This window comes from Podarcis muralis, chromosome 2 (assembly GCF_964188315.1).
Source record: "Podarcis muralis chromosome 2, rPodMur119.hap1.1, whole genome shotgun sequence".
NCBI lineage: Eukaryota > Metazoa > Chordata > Lepidosauria > Squamata > Lacertidae > Podarcis > Podarcis muralis.
Window position 1 is genome coordinate 79,338,554 of NC_135656.1, and position 20,288 is coordinate 79,358,841.

At 45.8% G+C, this 20,288-nt stretch overlaps 1 protein-coding gene across 3 annotated transcripts in view; it reads right to left on the bottom strand.

The window, feature by feature from the left end:
* The window catches only part of PHF2 (PHD finger protein 2), a 122,576-nt gene that overhangs the window by 13,468 nt on the left and 88,820 nt on the right, over positions 1 to 20,288 (bottom strand). For all 3 annotated transcript variants that reach the window (XM_028718983.2, XM_028718982.2, XM_028718984.2), the window contains exons 12-17: positions 17,331 to 17,744; positions 16,285 to 16,404; positions 14,601 to 14,719; positions 11,135 to 11,313; positions 9,998 to 10,071; positions 9,028 to 9,185 (exon numbers count right to left, since the gene is read on the bottom strand). In XM_028718983.2, coding sequence (XP_028574816.2) covers positions 9,028 to 9,185; positions 9,998 to 10,071; positions 11,135 to 11,313; positions 14,601 to 14,719; positions 16,285 to 16,404; positions 17,331 to 17,744 — 1,064 coding nt within the window. The remainder of the gene's footprint in view (positions 1 to 9,027; positions 9,186 to 9,997; positions 10,072 to 11,134; positions 11,314 to 14,600; positions 14,720 to 16,284; positions 16,405 to 17,330; positions 17,745 to 20,288) is intronic.

Below are 20,288 nucleotides of genomic sequence, written 5' to 3' on the forward strand. Positions count from 1 at the left end.
CGAATCCTTCCAGTTCCGCTTCCTCGTCGGTGGTGCCGAAATACTCCCTCCAAAACCTTGCTACAGGCTGAGGTTTCCTCGGGAATCTTTGGTGGAACGTTTCTATTAAAACCTCGTCATCGACCTCCCTTGCAGTCACCCAGGTGTTTTCTGAATCATAGAATCATAGAATCATAGAGTTGGAAGAGACCACAAGGGCCATCGAGTCCAACCCCCTGCCAAGCAGGAAACACCATCAGAGCACTCCTGACATATGGTTGTCAAGCCTCTGCTTAAAGACCTCCAAAGAAGGAGACTCCACCACACTCCTTGGCAGCAAATTCCACTGTCGAACAGCTCTTACTGTCAGGAAGTTCTTCCTAATGTTTAGGTGGAATCTTCTTTCTTGTAGTTTGGATCCATTGCTCCGTGTCCGCTTCTCTGGAGCAGCAGAAAACAGCCTTTCTCCCTCCTCTATGTGACATCCTTTTATATATTTGTACATGGCTATCATATCACCCCTTAACCTCCTCTTCTCCAGGCTAAACATGCCCAGCTCCCTTAGCCGTTCCTCATAAGGCATCGTTTCCAGGCCTTTGACCATTTTGGTTGCCCTCCTCTGGACACGTTCGAGTTTGTCAGTGTCCTTCTTGAACTGTGGTGCCCAGAACTGGACACAGTACTCCAGGTGAGGTCTGACCAGAGCAGAATACAGTGGAACTATTACTTCCCTTGATCTAGATGCTATACTCCTATTGATGAGGCCCAGAATTGCATTGGCTTTTTTAGCTGCCGCGTCACATTGTTGGCTCATGTCAAGTTTGTGGTCAACCAAGACTCCTAGATCCTTTTCACATGTACTGCTCTCAAGCCAGGTGTCCCCCATCTTGTATTTGTGCCTCTCATTTTTTTTGCCCAAGTGCAATACTTTACATTTCTCCCTGTTAAAATTCATCTTGTTTGTTTTGGCCCAGTTCTCTAATCTGTCAAGGTCGTTTTGAAGTGTGATCCTGTCCTCTGGGGTGTTAGCCACCCCTCCCAGTTTGGTGTCATCTGCAAATTTGATCAGGATGCCCTTGAGTCCATCATCCAAGTCATTGATAAAGATGTTGAATAAGACCGGGCCCAAAACAGAACCCTGTGGCACCCCACTAGTCACTCTTCTCCAGGATGAAGAGGAACCATTGATGAGCACCCTTTGGGTTCGGTCAGTCTGCCAGTTACAAATCCACTGAGTGGTAGCATAGTCAAGACCGCATTTTACCAGCTTCTTTACAAGAATATCATGGGGCACCTTGTCAAATGCCTTGCTGACTCCGGTTCCCCTTCCCACGCCACCAAATACTCCACCTGATTTCCCTTCCACCTGGAATCGAGGATTTCCGCTACATGGTTGCTGTTTTCCCTTTCTTCCAAGGCGGGTTCCCGGGCGTGCTCCCCTTCACGTCCCCCCCTGTACGGTGACAGTAACGACCTGTGGAACACTGGGTGCAATTTCATGTGGTTGGGCAACCGGAGTTTGAAAGCCACTGGGTTGATCTGCTGAATGACCTCAAAGGGTCCCAATCTTTTGGGTCTCAATTTCTTACAACTCCCTTTGAACGGCAACCCTTGGGTTGACAGCCACACCTGATCCCCCACCCTTATGGTTTCACCTTCCCTTCTGTTCTTGTCTGCCTGCTTCTTATATTGTGCCTTGGCCCTTTCTAAGTTGAGCTGGAGCTGATGATGGATCGCTTCCATCTCTTCTACAAAATGTTCGGCCGCTGGGACGCTCCATCTCTCCCCTCCATCCCCTGGAAATGCCCTGGGGTGACACCCGTAATTAGCCAAAAAGGGGCTCATCCCTGTGGACACATTCTCCGCATTATTGTAGGCAAATTCTGCCAGCGCCAACTTTTCGACCCAGTCGTTCTCTCTGTCATTGACATAACACCTCAGATATTGTTGGAGGATGCCATTTGCTCTTTCCGCCTGCCCGTTGGTTTCAGGGTGCCGGGCAGTCGAAAAATTGACTTCCACGTGCAGCAAGCTCATGAGCTTCCTCCAGAACCTGGAAGTAAATTGTTTGCCCCTGTCTGAGATCACCCTCAAGGGGGCGCCGTGCAACCTAAAGATGTGTTCTACAAACAACTTTGCGGTTTCTTCCGCTGTGACTGCATGTGAGCATGCTACAAAGTGGCACATCTTAGTTAACAGGTCTACTACTACCATGATGGCTGTTTTCCCCTTGGACTTCGGCAGATCCGTCATAAAATCTATCGATACCGCTTCCCAGGGCCGTTCGGGCGTGGGTAATGGTTCTAATAACCCTGCCGGCGCCCTTCTTTCCCCTTTGGCTCGCTGACATTGGTCACACCCTCTTACATACTCCCTTACATCTTCCCTCACCTTGGGCCACCAAAATTCCCTAGTAACCAACCACATGGTCTTGTGTTGCCCAAAATGTCCCGCCGTGGGGCTATCGTGCAACTGCTTGAGTACCCTCCCCCTCAATTCACCTTCGGGTATATACAGTGCCCCTTTGTAATACAATGCCCCATTTCTTTCCTCAAAACCTCCGGGGCTCTCGCCCTCCCCCCCTGAGACCTCTGAGCTTATCCTGGGCATATTCATCATTTTCCGTTTCCTCTACCAGTTCTCGTTGCCCCACCAGCGCCACCCCACACACCCAGCGTTCCTCAGGGATGACATGTCTCTCTTCGATTGCCCCCTCCCCCTCCAAATACTCTGGTTTGCGTGAGAGAGCGTCCGCCCTGACGTTCTCTGGGCCTGGCACATAACAAATTTCAAAATGGAATTTGGAGAATTCCTGTGCCCATCTCACTTGTCGTTGGTTGAGCACTCGAGCCGTTCTCCAATACTCTAAATTCTTGTGGTCGGTGCACACTTGCACCTTGTGTTGTGCCCCAATTAATAAATGTCTCCACCTCCGGAACGCTTCGTGAATGGCGAGTAGTTCCCTGTCATACACCGTGTAGTTCCTCTCGGATTTATTCAGCTTCCGCGAGAAGAAGGCACACGGTCTCCACTCCGACGTACTCCTCCCCGGTTGAAGAAGCACCGCCCCTACCGCCCGGTCGGACGCATCGGTTTCCACTCTCATTGGTTTTCGTAAATCCACATGCAGAAGTTGTTCTTCCGAGGCGAAAGCCCTTTTCAGTTCTTCAAATGCTCGCTCCGCCTCCGCCGTCCAAACAAATTTCTTCTTGCTGCTGAGGCAGTCGGTGATGGGCGCCGTCAAGTGGGCAAAGTTCTTGATGAACTTCCGATAGAAGTTCCCAAACCCCAGGAATCTTTGCACATCCTTCTTGGTCTTCGGTGTCTTCCATTCCAGTACCGCTTGGACCTTGCCTGGATCCATTGCCAATCCCTTGTCTGACAAGCGGTACCCCAGGAATTCCACCTCCTTGGTATGAAACTGACACTTCTCCAGTTTCACCCACAGCTGGTTGGCTTGCAGCCTGCCCAACACTTCTCGAACGTCCCTCACATGCTGCTCCTCATCCTCCGAATATACCAACACGTCGTCTAAAAAGGCCACACAATTCTTGTAGAGCAAAGGTCCCAGGACGTGGTTCATAAAGGCTTGAAAGCACGCCGAGCCTGCTTGTAGACCGAAGGGCATCACGAGGTATTCAAAGGCTCCCAAAGGGGTGAACATGGTGGTCTTCCATTCATCCCCCTTCCTTATGCGTATCAGGTTGTACGCCCCCCACAGATCCAGTTTTGTAAAAATCTTTCCCTTCCTCACCCTGGTCAAAATGTCATCAATTCGGGGCATAGGGAAAGCCAGGGGTTCCGACACTGCATTCAGGGCCCTAAAGTCCACTACAAGCCTCGGCTTATCTGTGTTTTTTTTGTCCACAAAAAACACTGGGCTGCCCCCCACCGCTCGGGACTCTCTGATGAAACCTCGTTTCAGGTTTTTGTCAATGAACTCCCTCAACTCCTGCATCTCCCTGTCTGACATGGCGTACAGCTTGCCCACTGGGAGTTGGGCCCCAGGGAGTAGATTGATTTGACAGTCAAAGGGTCTGTGCGGCGGCAGTTTGTCTGCTTCCCTTTCGCTGAATACGTTGCTCAGATCTGCGTATTGCGGGGGCACCTTCCCTTTATCCGTTACTTCCATCCCGGCTAGGGTGACTCTGGCTCCTCCCGGAACCTTCCCCTCTTTGCAGTGTTCTAGGCAATGCGCTGACCCAAAGGAGACCACCCTCTGATGCCAGCCCACTAGCGGATCGTGTAGCGCCAGCCAGCTCATCCCCAAAATGATGGGAGCTCCTCCCAAGGTGGCCACGTTAAACGCTATCCGTTCGGTGTGCCTTGCCACCCTCATTATCATCGGGACAGTCTGTTGGCTAACTTCTCCTCCCAACAGCTCTCTGCCGTCAATCGTGGTCACCTGCAAGGGATTACTTAAAGCAGTGTTTCCCAACCGGTGTTCCGCGGCACACTAGTGTTCCGCGAGACGTTGCCTGGTGTGCCGTGGGAGGGAGGCAGGCGAGTTGGGCGGCGAGAGGCGGGGCGGCGGCGGCATCTCCTGCTGGATGCAAATCCAAACATGGCGGGCGCCTCCCTCGCTCCTTTGTAGGCAGACCATCGAGAGAGAAAGAAAAGGAGGCGAAAGAGCGAGAGAAGGCGCCTGCGCGGAAAGAGGAGCGAGCAGTGCGCCTGCGCGCCGTGGCGCCCGAGTGCAGTGAAATTCCGTGAAGAGGGGAGGGGGGGCTGGAAAAGAGAGAAAGGAAAGATTTTTCATTTTTTTTTTAAAAAAAAGGAAGAGGGAAAGAAGAGAAAAAGCGGCAGAAGCTGAGGGGAAGGTTTCCGTGAGGGAGAGAGAGAGAGAAACGCGGGGCTGGCGGGACCCCTCCTCTTCCGCCACACGTCGCCCGCCACCGCCTCAGAATCTCCTCAGGAGCGGCGGCGGCTGCTCCCCCTCGCCCCTTCCTCCCCCCCAGCCCCCTCCCAACCCCCGGACGAGGGACGCGAGGCGGCGCCGCTGAGAGGACGGGAAGGCCCCCGGTGGCGGGGTCGGCTAGAGCAAGGAGGGGCGAGCGCTAGCCGGCTGGCTCTAGCCCGGCAAGAGGAGGAGGAGGAGCACGCCGTCGCTTCCACAGCGGCCGCCCCACACTCCCCTCCCCGGGCACCGGCGGGGAGAATGACGGAGCTCCAGTCCGCGCTGCTACTGCGGAGACAGCTGGCAGGTCGGTCCGTCCGTCGGTCGGGGCAAAACACACCACAGCGCAGGCAGAGGCAGGCAGGCCCGTCTCTCCCTGCCCCCCCTCGGACCTGGCCGGCCTGGGGTTTGCACCCCAAACATTCATGTCCACCCCAGCTACACAAGCCACACCTTGCTCTCAGTTCGATCTGTCAAATAACTCACCTATCATTCACATAAAGAACCTAGTCTATCCTCAAACGTCAGAATGTACCTCCTCTCTAGCTTCCCCCACTTCATCTAGGCACTTTCAGCCCTTACTTAACCCACCCCAGCCTGCTTACTCTTCCTTCATTTGCTATAAAAACTAAATACAGAGAGAGACTGAGAGCTGTTGACGAAGAGCTACGTGTGTGTCTTTCTTCGATTCCAGCCAGAATATCAGCTTTGTGTTCAGCCAAACAGGCCCAGGTTGCGCACTGAATAAAGTATTTTATAATTTTTCATATTTCTGTTTACTTACTATTTCATAATAAAGTAATTATAAAATACTTTCTTTGTGTTTATTTGATTCCTATTAAAGAGAGTTACTTTATATATAGTCAATATAGGCACAGAGTTAATTTTTTAAACATTTTCTAATGGTGGTGTGCCTCGAGATTTTTTTCATGAAACAAGTGTGCCTTTGCCCAAAAAAGGTTGGGAAACACTGACTTAAAGGGATGGTCTGTATCTGGTGCTCAGCTGCAAACTCCTTACTCATGAAATTACAGGAGCTGCCTGAATCCAAAAGCGCCTTGATCTTTAGTGGGTGTCCGTTTGGCAGCTCTAATAACACCTCTATCACTAAAGCAGGTCTTGGAGGTTCCGGCGTGGGCACTTTCACTGCTCTTTGGCCTGGCTGCTGTGCCCCGACGGTGGCAGCCAGGCGTTGGCTTTTACTTGCTCCTTGCCTTCCTCCTCTTTTTCCCCAACAGCTCCTGCCATCCCTTGCCATTCCTTTCTTTGTGGGCAGACTCTGGCAAAGTGCCCTGGCTGTTGGCAGAGATAACATTTCTTGGCGCTCTTCCCCTCCTTCTTCCGCCCTTCACTGGGATTTGAAACTGCGCGCGCCCGCGCTGTTCCAACTTCCATCGGCTCTGCCGGCGGGAAAGGTGGCTCTGGAATGTCTGGAATGCGGAACTCCCTCCAACGTTCCCCTTTCCCTTCCCGCTTTTCCAAAGCCCTCGCCTCCTGGCGTGCTCCTATGGCCAGCGCGGATTTGGTCAGCTGGTCCATAGACTCCGCCCTGGGCCCCCGGGAAAGTTCATCTTTCACGGCCGAAGAAAGCCCCTCTTCGAAAAGCATCTGGATGGGTTCCGCCGATAGATCCCACCCCAATTTATGGATCAGCATGGTAAACTCAGTCCAGTACTCACGGACAGATCGGCTCCCCTGTTTGCAAGCCATTAACTGCCTTCGCACCACTCCCTGCTCAATGTCGCTGGAAAACATCAGGTCCATGGCACGAAAAAACTTCCTCGTGTCCTTTAGGATCTCATTATTCACTGCCATCAGGGGTCTAACCCAGTCCTTCGCTCCCGATTCGAGATGGCCAATCACAAAAGCCACTCGCAATTCCTCGTCGGGGAAGTCATCAAACTGCAGGTTGAGAGCATATTGCATCTCTGTTCTAAAGGCATGATAGTTCCTGGGATCCCCCCCAAACTTCTGCACCAATCCTGGCACCTTTCTGGTGAGCGGGGTGGTTTTTTCCTTTCCCTTTTCTGCATCCTGAGCCCTCCTCTCCTCGAGCCTCGCCGTTTGCAGCGCAAGCTGGACCTCCAACGCCCTGTACCTTTCTTCCAGGCTTGGACCCCCTCCAGCTGCTCCTGCTCCTCCGGTTCCGGCTGGGTCGCTCATGATGCCTCTCCCTGCACAAGCTGCTTACAGAGACTTTCGGATTGCTGTGATGGGATGATGAGCTGCTTGTGCGTAAAATGCAAGTCCCTCAGAGTTTGATCAGGTTTTCAAACCTCTGCCTGTGACGGAGCCCCTCCGGCATGGCTGCGTCAGTCGCTAGCAGAATCCGAAAGTGGTTGCTTTCGGAATCGTTTCCAACATAAAAGCTCCTTAACGGAAACACGTCTTCTGGACTCTCGGCGTGACAGTTTCCGGCGAGGAGTGGGTGTCCCTATAGGAGGTCCTGAGACCTCCCCACTGTTTTCGCTGGAAGCGTCTCTGAGCCATCCCTCCGACTCACTTTCCCTTGGAGTTCCTCCTCTCCCCCTACTGGTTCCCTCTTCAGCTGCTATGTCTCTCTCAACCTCAGTGAGCCTTTGCACCTCCTGTCCTTCCGATGGCAGTTCCCTGACAAATGCAAAGACTGTAGAGAAGATCAAAGCAGCCCTCTGCCCTGACACATTATTCATCCAGCAACAACTTCACAATCAGGGAGTGACAGAGACTAAGGTCCACACAATTTAATTTTTGCTTTAAAAAGACAGAAGGAAAGTTCAGACGAAAAAAGGAAATCTGGAAATTAGGTGCACACAACCAGGCTCTAGCTGCGTCTATAAAAGCAAAATTGCTAGGACACATTTTTGGCAAGCTACCTACAACACACAGTGAAATACCTCACCCATGATCCTTAGTGATTTTTTGAAACCACAAGTCTTTGAATGCACTGGTTCAAAAATACTGAGGGCCATTTTAGATTAAGACCAGTTCCAATTAAATAAATTTAGATTTGTGTGTTTGAGGGGGAGGGGTATGCATCGACATGGTAAGTAGGCTTTGGATGGGGAAGAAGGGGACGTTCTATAAGGTGATAGGAAGTCCACTCCTGTGATGCTGGATAGCACCCTTTCCTATTATTCCTATTATAATACTCTCCAGAGGAGTAGCTGTATTAGCCTTCTGAAACAAACATGGAAGTGTTTCATGGCACCTTAAATACTAACAAATTCATTGTGACAATAGCTTTTGTGGATACACTCAAGATAATACTTCATGCATCTGAAATGAACTGTAGTTCATGAAAGCTTATGCCATAATAAATCTGTTAGTCTTTAAGGAGCCACAAGTCTCCCTGTGATTTTAATTTGTTTCAACAGCGGCACTGGCTGTATGCAGAAATGGCTCCTGTACCAAGCGCAAATCTGGAACCATGAACAGTTCTAGGGAAATAAATAAATGAGACTGAGTACGGCTTGAGTACAAATGTTATGGGTCTATTTCTATAGCCTTTCCTCATGCTTTCATGGTTCATGTATAACCACTGCTTTCTGGTTTCATGCATACCTCTTTTTAAAATTTATTTTTTAAAAACTATTCTGAAAAGTTTTTTATTAACACCAAACTTTGATATTTACTCTTACAGCGGGTGTTATTTCAAATGCTTACAGCAAGATAGAACTGGTGGCACATGAGCAAGTCCCCTAGCCAATCCCATAGGAGGCCCATTTTTGCTGCCCTTTAGAGAAATTAGTTTTCAAAGCCATTTGTTGTTGTTTCCCTTGGCTTCTAAAGGCAGTTTTCTCTAGTATCTCCTTCCAAAGAACCAACAATTAGGGAAATGAGCAGAGGAATAAAAGACATTTTGTTGCATAAATTAAACTGTTCTCATTTCCCTCTTAATTGAGCCAGTTCTTTTAAAATAAACAACCTTCTTTATTGTTATCACTTAGGTGGATTTTCAGCATTTTTAATAGGAAATCTTCAAATTTTATAATTGTGTTACAAACTCATTCCGCAGCTGCCTGCCTCTGGGGTTTGAGATTGGGGGGTGGAGAACGCCGTGAAATAGAAAAGGTTTATTGTAATGGAAAATTCTGGCCAATGTGCATGCATATATGAAATATTAACATTGCATGATTTAAAAATAGGTATCCACACTCGCTTATGCCTACCTGTTGGTGTTGTACTCTAAACCCCCAACTTCCTTGCTTGCCTGCAATAGGTCAAGAATGCCTGCTGAGCTTCCGGTCTCTTTCTTCACTTTAGAATTGCGCCCTGGCTTGGCATCTGTGTCAATATGAAGCGAGTCTTCATCTGAGGAGTCATCACTCTATAGAAGTTGGCAAAACAGATTTTCTTTTTCAAAGGGATGCCAGGGATTACGCTAGTCACTAGTAAGCTCCAAATTAAATGTTTATTTTCTGGTCTAATGCAAGCATATCATTGTATTTATAATCTAGGAGCATAAGAAATCACCTTCCATCGAGCCAGACTATTGCTATATTTAGCTCAGTGTTGCCCGCTATGGCTGCATCCACACATAATGCTAAGCCAAACCATGGCTGAGCATGCATGTATGGGCTCCCAGAGAGGAGACTGCAGCTGCTTTCTCCCTGGTCCATTTAGCTCAGCATGATATGGCAGCTAAACCAAGGTTTGGTTTAGCGTGTCATCCAAAGCCAGTCTCATGGTTAAGCTCTTTATAACCAAGGTTTGTTCTTGGTTAGAAGGACCAGGGAGGAGCAAAGTGGGTGCAAACTATAGTTTGGCTAAAAATGGAACACGAGCTGAGCCACTGACTGGCAATAGCTATCCAGGTTTTCAGACAGACCTGGAGACTGAATGCATCACCTCTGCTTGAAAGAATGTGCTCTACTGCTAAACTAATCCAGCATGGATGCTAAATGAACCAGAGAGACAATGCTGATTCTTCCTATACAAAGGTTAAGGGTGATTTCTCAGAACCCCTATAGTCAAGTAATAAATACAGAGAGGCACTCAGTTCTGCTATACAAATAGCAGGTGTTAGTTTGGCAAAGGGCTGTTTCTTGTCACTATGCAAGATCAAGTCATTAATGGACATCTACAATGTTATTTATCCTGCATAAGTCCCTATTATGGAAGAATAGAACATCAGAATACCTTGTACAATACTGATTCCACCTTTGGCTTCTTAATGGGTGTGTGTTGTGCAGTTTCCTTTTTATCTGATAAAACTAGGAAGAAATTGAAAGACAGAATTTAGTTTCTCAAAATGAAAAAAGCACAGTATTATATATAGATAGATTTTAATTAGATCAATCTTTTTATTTTTAAATAGTTTTGCTAATAATGTTCTTCGTCTTAATTTATTTCTGTGCGTGGCAGAAAGCCACACATCCATGCCATTTTTAGTACCCAAAATATAAAGAGAGAAAGGGATTAAAGAGAACCTCACACTCATTTTTCAAAACAAAAGCATTGTTGACTATGCAAGCAAAGACACTCCCGCTGACCTGGTTGTCATGGACTGGCTGGACACAAAGGAATGGTGGGAGGAACCCGCTGGGAACCCCCAAGGGAAGAAGGCTCAGAGCCCGGGGAAAGGCGGTGGGACAACAGTGAGTGGTCAGAGGGAGAAGGTTTGGAAGAGGAGGTACCTGAAGCTGAAGAGGCAACAGGGCTTAGTGAGCTGGGACGGTTTGTGGTAGAATCAGAGACAGAAGCTGAAGCAGGCGAGGAGGGAGGCCAAGAGGCAGAGATGAGTCAGGCTGGTGAAGAGTCACAAGTGTCTCCCCCCACTCCTAAGACCAGCTCCCCCTGCCCAGCTTCTCTCAGAACCAAGAGAGGCATGAAAAGGGCAGAATAGACATTGGCTGCACAGAGACAGAGCCTCCAATTGCTTGGGGGAAACCCTGGAGAGGAGGAGGCATAGACAGCTGTGCGGACGTGAGGCTATTTAGTCTCAGCAACTGATTTCATAGAGTAGGATCCAGAGGGAACGAGCTGCTGTGCTCATGAGGCCTGACACTCAGCCAAGTCTGTGGATTTCATGTTTTTGCTAATGAAGAGTTAACTTCAGCTTTGAATGGTGTGATTTACTGACCAACAGGCTCTGTGACATTGGTGGAGGAGGTGGCTCCTTTGCCCTTAGATAAAACCAATCCTTGCTCTGACTGGGGAGCCAATGCTACACCCTTTCCTCCCCAGGGCTCTGACCAACATGCTCCTCTTGCTACAGTGGGATGGAGCATTCATATGCTTAGGCAAGCGCTTGCACAAAAGAAGCAGCAAACTTACAGGGCAAATCCCGTTTGGTGGTGTTTTTCTTTCTTCTAATTGGAAATTCATCGATTTTCAACTCTCCATCATCTGAGACATACTCGTATTCATCTTTCACAGGTTTTGCTTTATCTTCTTTGAAATTTTGCAATGATCCAAATATACCAGGATTCATCTGAGTTTTCACTCCCTTTGAGCTAGTTTGACAAGAGAGATGAAATTGGAAAGGATAACATTGTGACATGTTATGTATCAAAAATACCATCAAAATATCACTTTTTCTGTGTGTAGGAAATGTCAAACACTTATAATCAGGGAAGTTCATAACTGATGCCATTTAGTATAATAATAATAATAATAATAATAATAATAATAATAATAATAATAATAATAATAATATATGAACAGGTCAATGCATACCACAAACCTCCAATGATCAGACCTCATAGAACACGCACCTCCAACCTTCAGCCCTCCAGATGTTTTGGACTACAATTCCCATCATCTCTGACCACTGGTCCTGTTAGCAAGGGATCATGGGAGTTGTAGGCCAAAACATCTGGAGGGCCGCAGTTTGGGGATGCCTGTCATAGAACATACCTCACAAAACAGGCCTTGCAAAATGTGATGCTAGTTGTGTACAGCACCCTAATTTTCCCCTCACTTAGCTTCTAATTACATGAACTTAATTTGTTCCAGAGGTCCGTTCTTAACCTGAACGTTTCACATTCCCATATGAATTTCAGGATTTATCAAGATATATATTCCAAAGTCTAAAACTTCAGATTGACAACAGTTAACAGTAACAGCTGACATCCCTGGCCTTTTTTTTATTTTATTTTTTGCGTTTGGGGGCAGTGGGGGGTCCTACATTCACTTGCTTGCCTGTCACAAATATTCAGATTCTTAACATTGTCAGCAATCACCACCTTTTTCATTTGCACAAGAAATAAATTTATTGATGCATACAGAGACCCTCCATTCAATCTGGTTCAGTAAATAAAAATTCTGAAATATTATGCTCCTAGTGCCTGAATAGTCAACGGGTTGGAATCATGTATGCGTACACACGTAAGCCAGGCAATGTATTTTTCAATGTCAGTTCATGCCATCAAAGAAATAATATGTGATCATTTTTTCCTCATTTAGTAGCAGCATAACTGGGGTTATTCTACACAAAGGCTTAGGAAACAATTCATCCATTCAGGACAACTGAATAAGCCACCCTGAAATGTCGGTGAGCTGCCCAATGGCTTTGAGAAAGCCTGCTCAGTGGAACATGCTGGTAACTTATGTCCTCAGAAGAGACACCTGTCTTCATCACACTGAGAAGCCACAGGAAAACCAAGTGATAAAAAGAAGTACTGAACCGTGGACATTAATATGTGATAATGACTCCTAGTATAGACTGATATTTCTACAAAATCATAAGCCTACCTGTTCAGCTGCTGGAAACTGACATATTTCTATTGACTTTAAAAGCCTGAAAAAGCCTTTAGATATTCTATGTTCATAACAAAAATCTGATTGACTATATACACTCATGCATAAAAGCTCTGATTTAAGTAGGCATGCATATTTTGCTTTAAATAAATGGACTATACAATTACTGTGAGCAATAAAAGCAGAAATCTGTGCAAAAAAAGAGTCATATACATGTAAAAGAGAGATGCCATTATCAAACAAGTCCCTCTATTGTCAACTTGTCAGCCAAGGTCAATTCAGACCCTGCCAACTGAACAGTAGTTAAAAGGATGGAAAACTGCTTCCTTCTTAAAAAGAGAAGTGATGCCTGAGGAGAGGCAATACCTGATTTGATTCAAAGTGTTCAGATCAAAGGTAGGGGGAAAAATGACTCGTTCATCTTCGTTGTCAGGGCACAACATGACATAATAGCCTTTGTGGAGGCTAAATTGAACTGTTACTCATAATACCTATAATTTTGATGAAAGCAGTTGCAGAGGGTTAAGGTTTCCTAGAATCTGGTCTACTTATGACTCCAGAAGGGTGCTTAAATAAGGACTACAGGTTTATGCTCAAAGATGATACCAAGGCAATGCGGGCATCCAGGATGCTCCCACATTCCTTATCATATTACTGTTAGATTGATTAACACCTAAGTCTGGCCTCCCTACAGAGGTGCAGGTGATTGCTAGGAGGAGGAGTGGAAAGATGGAACATTCAGAAGAGAGGTAAAAATTATGTGAAGACAGTTGGAAGACAGAGGTAGGGAACTAAATTAGGAGTGGGTGGCCTGTGGCCCTCAGTTGCTGCTGAAATCCAATGCCCATCGGTTCAGGAAGCATGGGGTTTGCAATCCAACACCATCTAGAGGTCCACAGGTTAGCCACCTCTGGACTAGGTTATCAAGAAATAAGGGCCCATCCACGATAACTCCTGGGCATGGATGGCCTTTGGCAGTAGCAGATGGCAGGCTACCAGTGGCTACTAACCCTGATGGCTATGTACTGCCTCCACGGTCGAGGGCAGTATACTTCTGAATACCAGTTGCTAGAAACCGCAAGAGAACCGAGGCGCCAGGTTGGCCACTGTGAAAACAGGATGCTGGACGAGCTAGGCCACTGGCCTGATGAAGCAGGCTGCCCTATATTCTCACCTGACCTCTGCCCACCCATGTTGCTGCTGAATACCAGGATGGAGAGGGGCAGGGGCAAAGTGGCAACAAGGTCAGCGCAATGCAAATGCACCAGCAGAGTCAATCCAGGGCATGTGCACCACGCCAACCTTGCCACCATTTCACCCATCCCCCTCTCCATCCTGATCTGTAATGGAGATAAGATTAGCATTGCCATCCTACTACTGGCCTTGGGAAGTCTATGTACAACGGCCCTCTAGCTTGTGGCTGGCCAGCCATGTGCACTCACCACTATGCCTAGGATTTTGACTTCAGTGTTTGCTTGTCTGGCATTTCCTGGCATGTTCTGATAGCCAAATTCTGCATGTTGTGACACACATGGCCTGCCACAGATTGGGGACCGCCAACCACAGGCTTCTCAAAAGCTTTTCCTGGGGTCACCACACACTATAAAGTCATGTGAATTAATCAGCAATGAGGACACTTCCCTGCTGGCATGGGACAATTACTAAACATTTCATAGGGGTCCTTTTCTTGCACCATCAAGCAATTTTGTAAAGAGCTTTGTGAAAAGCAGACTTGTGGTATTAACTGTGGCAGCCATTCTGGGCTCAAGTCTTGTATCTGTGTCCATGCCAGGGTTTCGACTCTGGACTAAGAAGAGCAAAGAAAACATATTGCCCCTTCTAATTTTTTGTTTTTCTTCAGCTATGCTTCAGGAAGTACACATGGCTTCCCCCTTCTGGCACGTGTGCTTGAGCATAAGTCCAAATGACAATAGCACATATTGCAAGTAAATATCTTTAGATGAGGTTGGAGTGCTTGGAAGATTTCTTATGGCCCGTATCTGTTTTATTAGTCAGTTTTCATTGCCAAAATAGCACCTACCCCAGCAGTTTCTTGTTGGAGAAAGAAAACATGAATTTATTGTCCTTGTTTCCTGATAACGGTGTCTTCTCCAGTTTGTGCTCTTCTTCCATTTTCAGTAATGAATCAGGTTTGCTATTCTGAAAAGGACAGGAACAGTCTTATTTTAACCGTGAGAGGTTTGTTTTATTCTATTTTGGGGGCTTATAATGTGCTTTGAGCAGACCCAGAAAAACCTATACGAGCATAACATGCACCCACAGGTCAATGTCCCAGGACCCCGCCCGATCGTATAATCTGCTACAATGTGAAAACATGTTTGCAGGATCATCTGGAAGAAATGCTGTGCCTAATGCAAATGGCAAGACAGAGCGGTGACACAGCAGTGAAGGTGCTGCCGCAGCCACCAATCTTAGCTCCAGCAAAATCACCATGAATTTTTGGAAAGGAATAACAGCTATTCTCTTGAGCCCTAGAAACTGGTTTAGTGACAGTCCAATGCACAGTTAAACGCTGATGTTAGTGCTAGGCTACAGGACTAAGTAAGAAGGTATTTCAGGGGGTGGCAAGAAAGTAACATTTGCCTTATATTTTTATTCATTTGCCTTAGATTTTATTTATATTTTATTCAGGGGAAAGTCTGAGGGCACAGGGCTAATGGGTTGACAACTAGACCTTAGGCCTTCCACAGTGAACTGAGTTACCATGCTAACATCACATTCAGTGCCACTGAAGCTACATTGGTAAAAAAAAATATCATTTTCTACATTGCTACACCTGAAACTTCTACAGCACTGATCAGAAACAGTCTGAAATGGAATTACATGCATTTAGGTTCATTGTATCCTAACTGTACCAGGGTATCTCTACTAAAAAATACATTGTGATATCCTCTCTTGGACCATTCAGTTATATGGCTAAGCTTAAATTGAAAGATTTCCCCCCCCCCCCACCATACATTTGCCTCCTGCAAGCAATTCTTCAGAGATTTACAAGCTCCAAACAGTGATGGAAATGGAGGAACTGAGATAGAGGAAGACTTGACCTCACTCTATAATTGGCCCCCCAGACTGGTGGGGCCAATTTTTGCTGACATATCTATGTTGTTTTATTAGTTTTGTGATGCTTCCTCAGTGCTATCACGTTATTGCTGTTGGAAGGAACACTCATGCACTGTAGCACAATAAAAGTGGTGCACACACTCACAAAGCAAAACAAAGCACCACAACTCAGAATATTTGTGGTATAAAAAGTTACAGCAGAAAGTTATGGGACATGCACTAATTGGAAATGAAGCTGGAGGTCCACCCTGAAACTGTTGCAGTCACAAACAATATTGAAAGTGGGATTGTGTATAACCACTCTGATACCATCAAAAATAACAATGAATGCACTGTAAAAAAGGACATATGGAGGGGCCCATGATCACATATCTAAATCTGACCTTATGACATAATTCCTGATTGGCTAGCATCATTTCCAACAAAAAATACCCTGCTAAGTTTGCTTTTTAAATAAAAAGATGTGGAAGAACCTGCCCCTTTACATAAACCTTCAACAAAAAAGTGAGCAAGGAAAGTTTTCATAGAATATTTCTGCTTTGTGCCAAATGCATTAATGTGCAAACTTTCAGCACAACCCTATTTCTTACTTCTCAAGATTACATCGAAACATTTGTAGAAGCACAAGGTAAGGACACTCATACCTTATATTTCCATTTTGCTTCCGTTTTGGCCTTATTTTGTTCTCGGATTTCAAACTTTTCGACCTCATTTTGCTTCTCGACGGGTTCTTTCTCAGGGGTACTCAAAGTATTCTTGGCAGCCTGACACAAATAAGAAAACAGAACCAACAAACAAATCAGGAGATTATCCCAATACAAAGATATCAAAACATGTTGTTTCTTGTTAATAACCACACGCCAATTTGGCCAGTGTGAATTTTTAGAGAACTAACACTTAAGATCTGCCTGGAATTAATTTATTTTGACAAGACAGCTGAAGCATCAAATGCCAAGCCTAGAGGAAACAGAAAATAATTTCCCTCTATTATGAATATAATGTGAAGAACAATGTAATAAAAACAATGTGCTGATCTGCCTGCTTAGTACAGGTTTCTTAAACCACATTCTGTATAAAGGCAGCTCCCTGTCAGGTGTAAATGCCATCTTCTCTTGTTTCAAGTATTTGTCAGGTTATGAACTAACTTACACAACACTAATAATAATAATAATGAGGATGATAATATTGTCATTGACAACAGCAACATAATGCTGTAGAACTCATATGGAACGTTTGGAAGATTTCACAACAAACATCATCAGTTTTTCACCAATATTCAGACACCATCAAAATTACCAGCTCCCTTAGCTAAGGAGTTAAAACCTTGGAAGAGCCTTTCATAAGGTTATAGTTCCATATTGATACAACCATCCTTCGTGTAAAGTAAAAACTAAAAACAAAAAACCACCCAAATCAGCTACAAAGTCTGGAATATCAGAGTATGATTCAAGCCCCCTTCTTGCAACTTGGATGAACCAGGCAAGTCCATGACACAGACCTCTATAGGAGCTGGAAACTTGCAGAGTCAGGGTCCCAACTCCCACAAAAGACTACATGCACAAGCTTCCTTGGCTCAGACTTCCATGCTCAACACATGGACATCAGTGTACCACTTGTGATGTCCCTTCATGTAATTCAATACCCTTCCTTAAGCCACCCCCTTTTCAACAGCTAGAACAACCCTACTCACCTTTCCCTTCTTTGGTGTTTCAATCTTTGTCAGGGCCTCCTTTGTGTGGGCCTCCAGAAGGTCCAAGTTCGGAATTGCAGGGGGCGGCACTTCCTTTGCTTTCTTGCCTTTTTTCTTCCCTTCCCCTTTTACTTTTGGCGCCTTGGGGGGTTTGGGCGGCTTGGGTGGCTTAGGGGGTTTGGGCGGTTTGGGCGGTTTGGCTAGTTTGGGTGGCTTGGGTGTTTTTGTTGCTTTTGGGGCCTTTTTCTTAGGGACTTTTTCAACTGGTGGCGGTGGCGACGGTGGCGACGGTGGTGGTGGAGGCGGTGGAGGCGTCCGTGGTGCAGGTGATGGGATTTCTTCTTTCTCCACAGGGCTGACCTCTTCAACATTCACATTGGCACCCACTTCAGGTTTGTTGACTTTCAAGGCGTTCTGAGGGAAAGGCAAACACTAACATGCTCAGAGCCTGCTTTTTTTAAAAAAATGGATACTTGATCTCTACAGAGTACTGATGGTGTTCCTGACAATCTAGAGGGGTCTGATGCTGTGGTGTGGCCCAGTTTGCTTGTTACAAAGGCAAAAGTTTGCTAGCCCTCTCTGACTTCATCTCCCACTACTCCAGGAAACACAATATAAACCGTATAAATCATCTGAGGCCCTTCTTTGTATATAACTCCTCCACAAGAGGTCCGGAGGGTGGCAAAACAAAAACGGCCCTTCTCTGCAGCAGCTCCCTTTTTGTGGAATGCTCTCCCCAGGGAAGTTCTCCTGGCACCTTCATTATATATTTTAGGTGCCAGGTGAAAACATTCCTCTTCAATCAGGTCTTTGGATGATTAATATTTTGTGGCCTTTTAAATATGTTTGTGTGAAGAGGGGATAATTGTTTTGCTGTTTTGTTTTACAGTCAAACCGCGGCTCCCGAATGCCTCCAAAAACCCAGAAGTAAATGCTCTGGTTTTTGAATGTTTTTGGAAGCCGAACGTCTGACACAGCTTCCACTTGTGTTTAGGAAGCTCTTGCAACCAATCAGAAGTGGTTGTCGAACATTTCGGAAGCCAAAAATGCTTCCAGAAAGGATTATGTTCGACATCCGAGGTTTGACTGTACAGCGGTATCTCGGGTTAAGTACTTAATTCGTTCTGGAGGTCTGTTCTTAACCTGAAACTGTTCTTAACCTGAAGCACCACTTTAGCTAATGGGGCCTCCTGCTGCCGCTGTGCTGCCGCTGCATGATTTCTGTTCTCATCCTGAAGCAAAGTTCTTAACGCAAGGTACTATTTCTGGGTTAGCGGAGTCTGTAACCTGAAGCGTATGTAACCCGAGGTACCACTGTAATTATTTACTTGTTTTTATCCTGTATTTTGTTTTGTGAACCACCCTCAGATCTTATGATGAAGAGCGGTATATACCGTATTTTTCGCCCTATAGGACGCACCTTTTCCCCTCCAAAAATGAAGGGGAAATGTGTGTGTGTCCTATGGGGCGAATGCAGGCTTTCGCTGAAGCCTGGAAAGCGAGAGGGCTCGGTGCGCACCTCCCACGGCTTTCAGAGAGCTGCCTGCACCCCGAAGCCTAGGGGCGCACTGAGCTCAGCGCCCCCAGGCTTCGGGCTTCACGCAGCTCTCTGCAAGCCGCGGGAGGGCTGCGTGAAGTCGCGCAGCTCTCCCCCAGCTTGCGGAGAGCTGCCTGTTCTGGGGGCTGATGTTTTTTATTTCCCCCCAAAAAAACTAGGTGCGCCCTATGGGCCGAAAAATACGGTAAATCTTATTAATAAAAATGTAAAAAGAAGGGACAAGATCACATGGAAAGATCACTATGTGATCCGGCCTCTGCAGCTCTCACAAGCTTTGCAAATTCCTAAATTAGTGGTGTGGAGTGAGAAGGGGAATGGAGAGGGAGCATAGGATGGGGGTGAATATGATCCACAAACAAAAGAATTGGGTCTAAAAAGTAGCCAAAGCTACTCTTACAGAACATGCAATCCACTCAAACTAGATACTTCCCGAGGAGGCAGCTGTACATAGAGCTTGTAATGTCTGAAAAGTTTTTCTCTCATTCCTAAACACAGAGAAATGAGCTGATAGGTTCTGACCATTCCACTGGAAAATACAGGCGGACATCTCAGGAAGGACCAATCAGCATGCCTATTTTCACTATCTAGTTTAATTTGCAGTTTGTACCATGCTATTTTTACTTTTTGTGGCTCTGTCAGCTTGACAGGACTTTCAGAAGAATATTTCTGTACTGAGCATCACAACGGCAGGGTATATTTATTTTCTTTTATCCTTGGAACAACTACCATTGATTTAAACATAAAGGGGTGTCCCAGCTACACATACAAACTTTGCAGAAGTTTATTATACAGTCACACACTGCCATAATTTAGAAAAGTTCTTTTAATTAGGAAAGCATGATTATCATCTAATTATAATTTTAAATGTGAAGAATTACTATTTGCTTCATTTGTTCTCTTGTTCTTGTTTTTACGTTTTTCAAAAAGTCTCTCCCATTCTTTTCTCTCTTTATATTTTTTTTGGCTAAAACAATAGAAAATGAAGAAAGAAATGTTTAAAATGCTAATCAGTTTTAAGAGAATGCCTTTCAAATTAATTCGCATGGGAGAAGCAAAACAGAATTACATTGTCCCCCAAGGTAAAAGGTAGCAGTAAAAGATGCACAATAAAAATTAACAGTGTGTGACTAATTAAAAAGACATTATTTCCTATTTAATGCTGTCGTTTTAATAATCATCAGAATCCATATTCTACATGGAACCCAGAAAAGGCAGATAGATTTTTAGTAGCCCCTATCTTGGTATCCTTGCACTCAGAATAAAAGGCAGAGCTGAACTCATTAGGCCTGATCCTTCACCCACTGGGCACAATCCAATTTATTGGCCATGTTCAGATGATTGCACTAAAGTTTAAGAAGCCAAGATGCAAACAAGACATTTGGCCTTGCATACATCCTCTT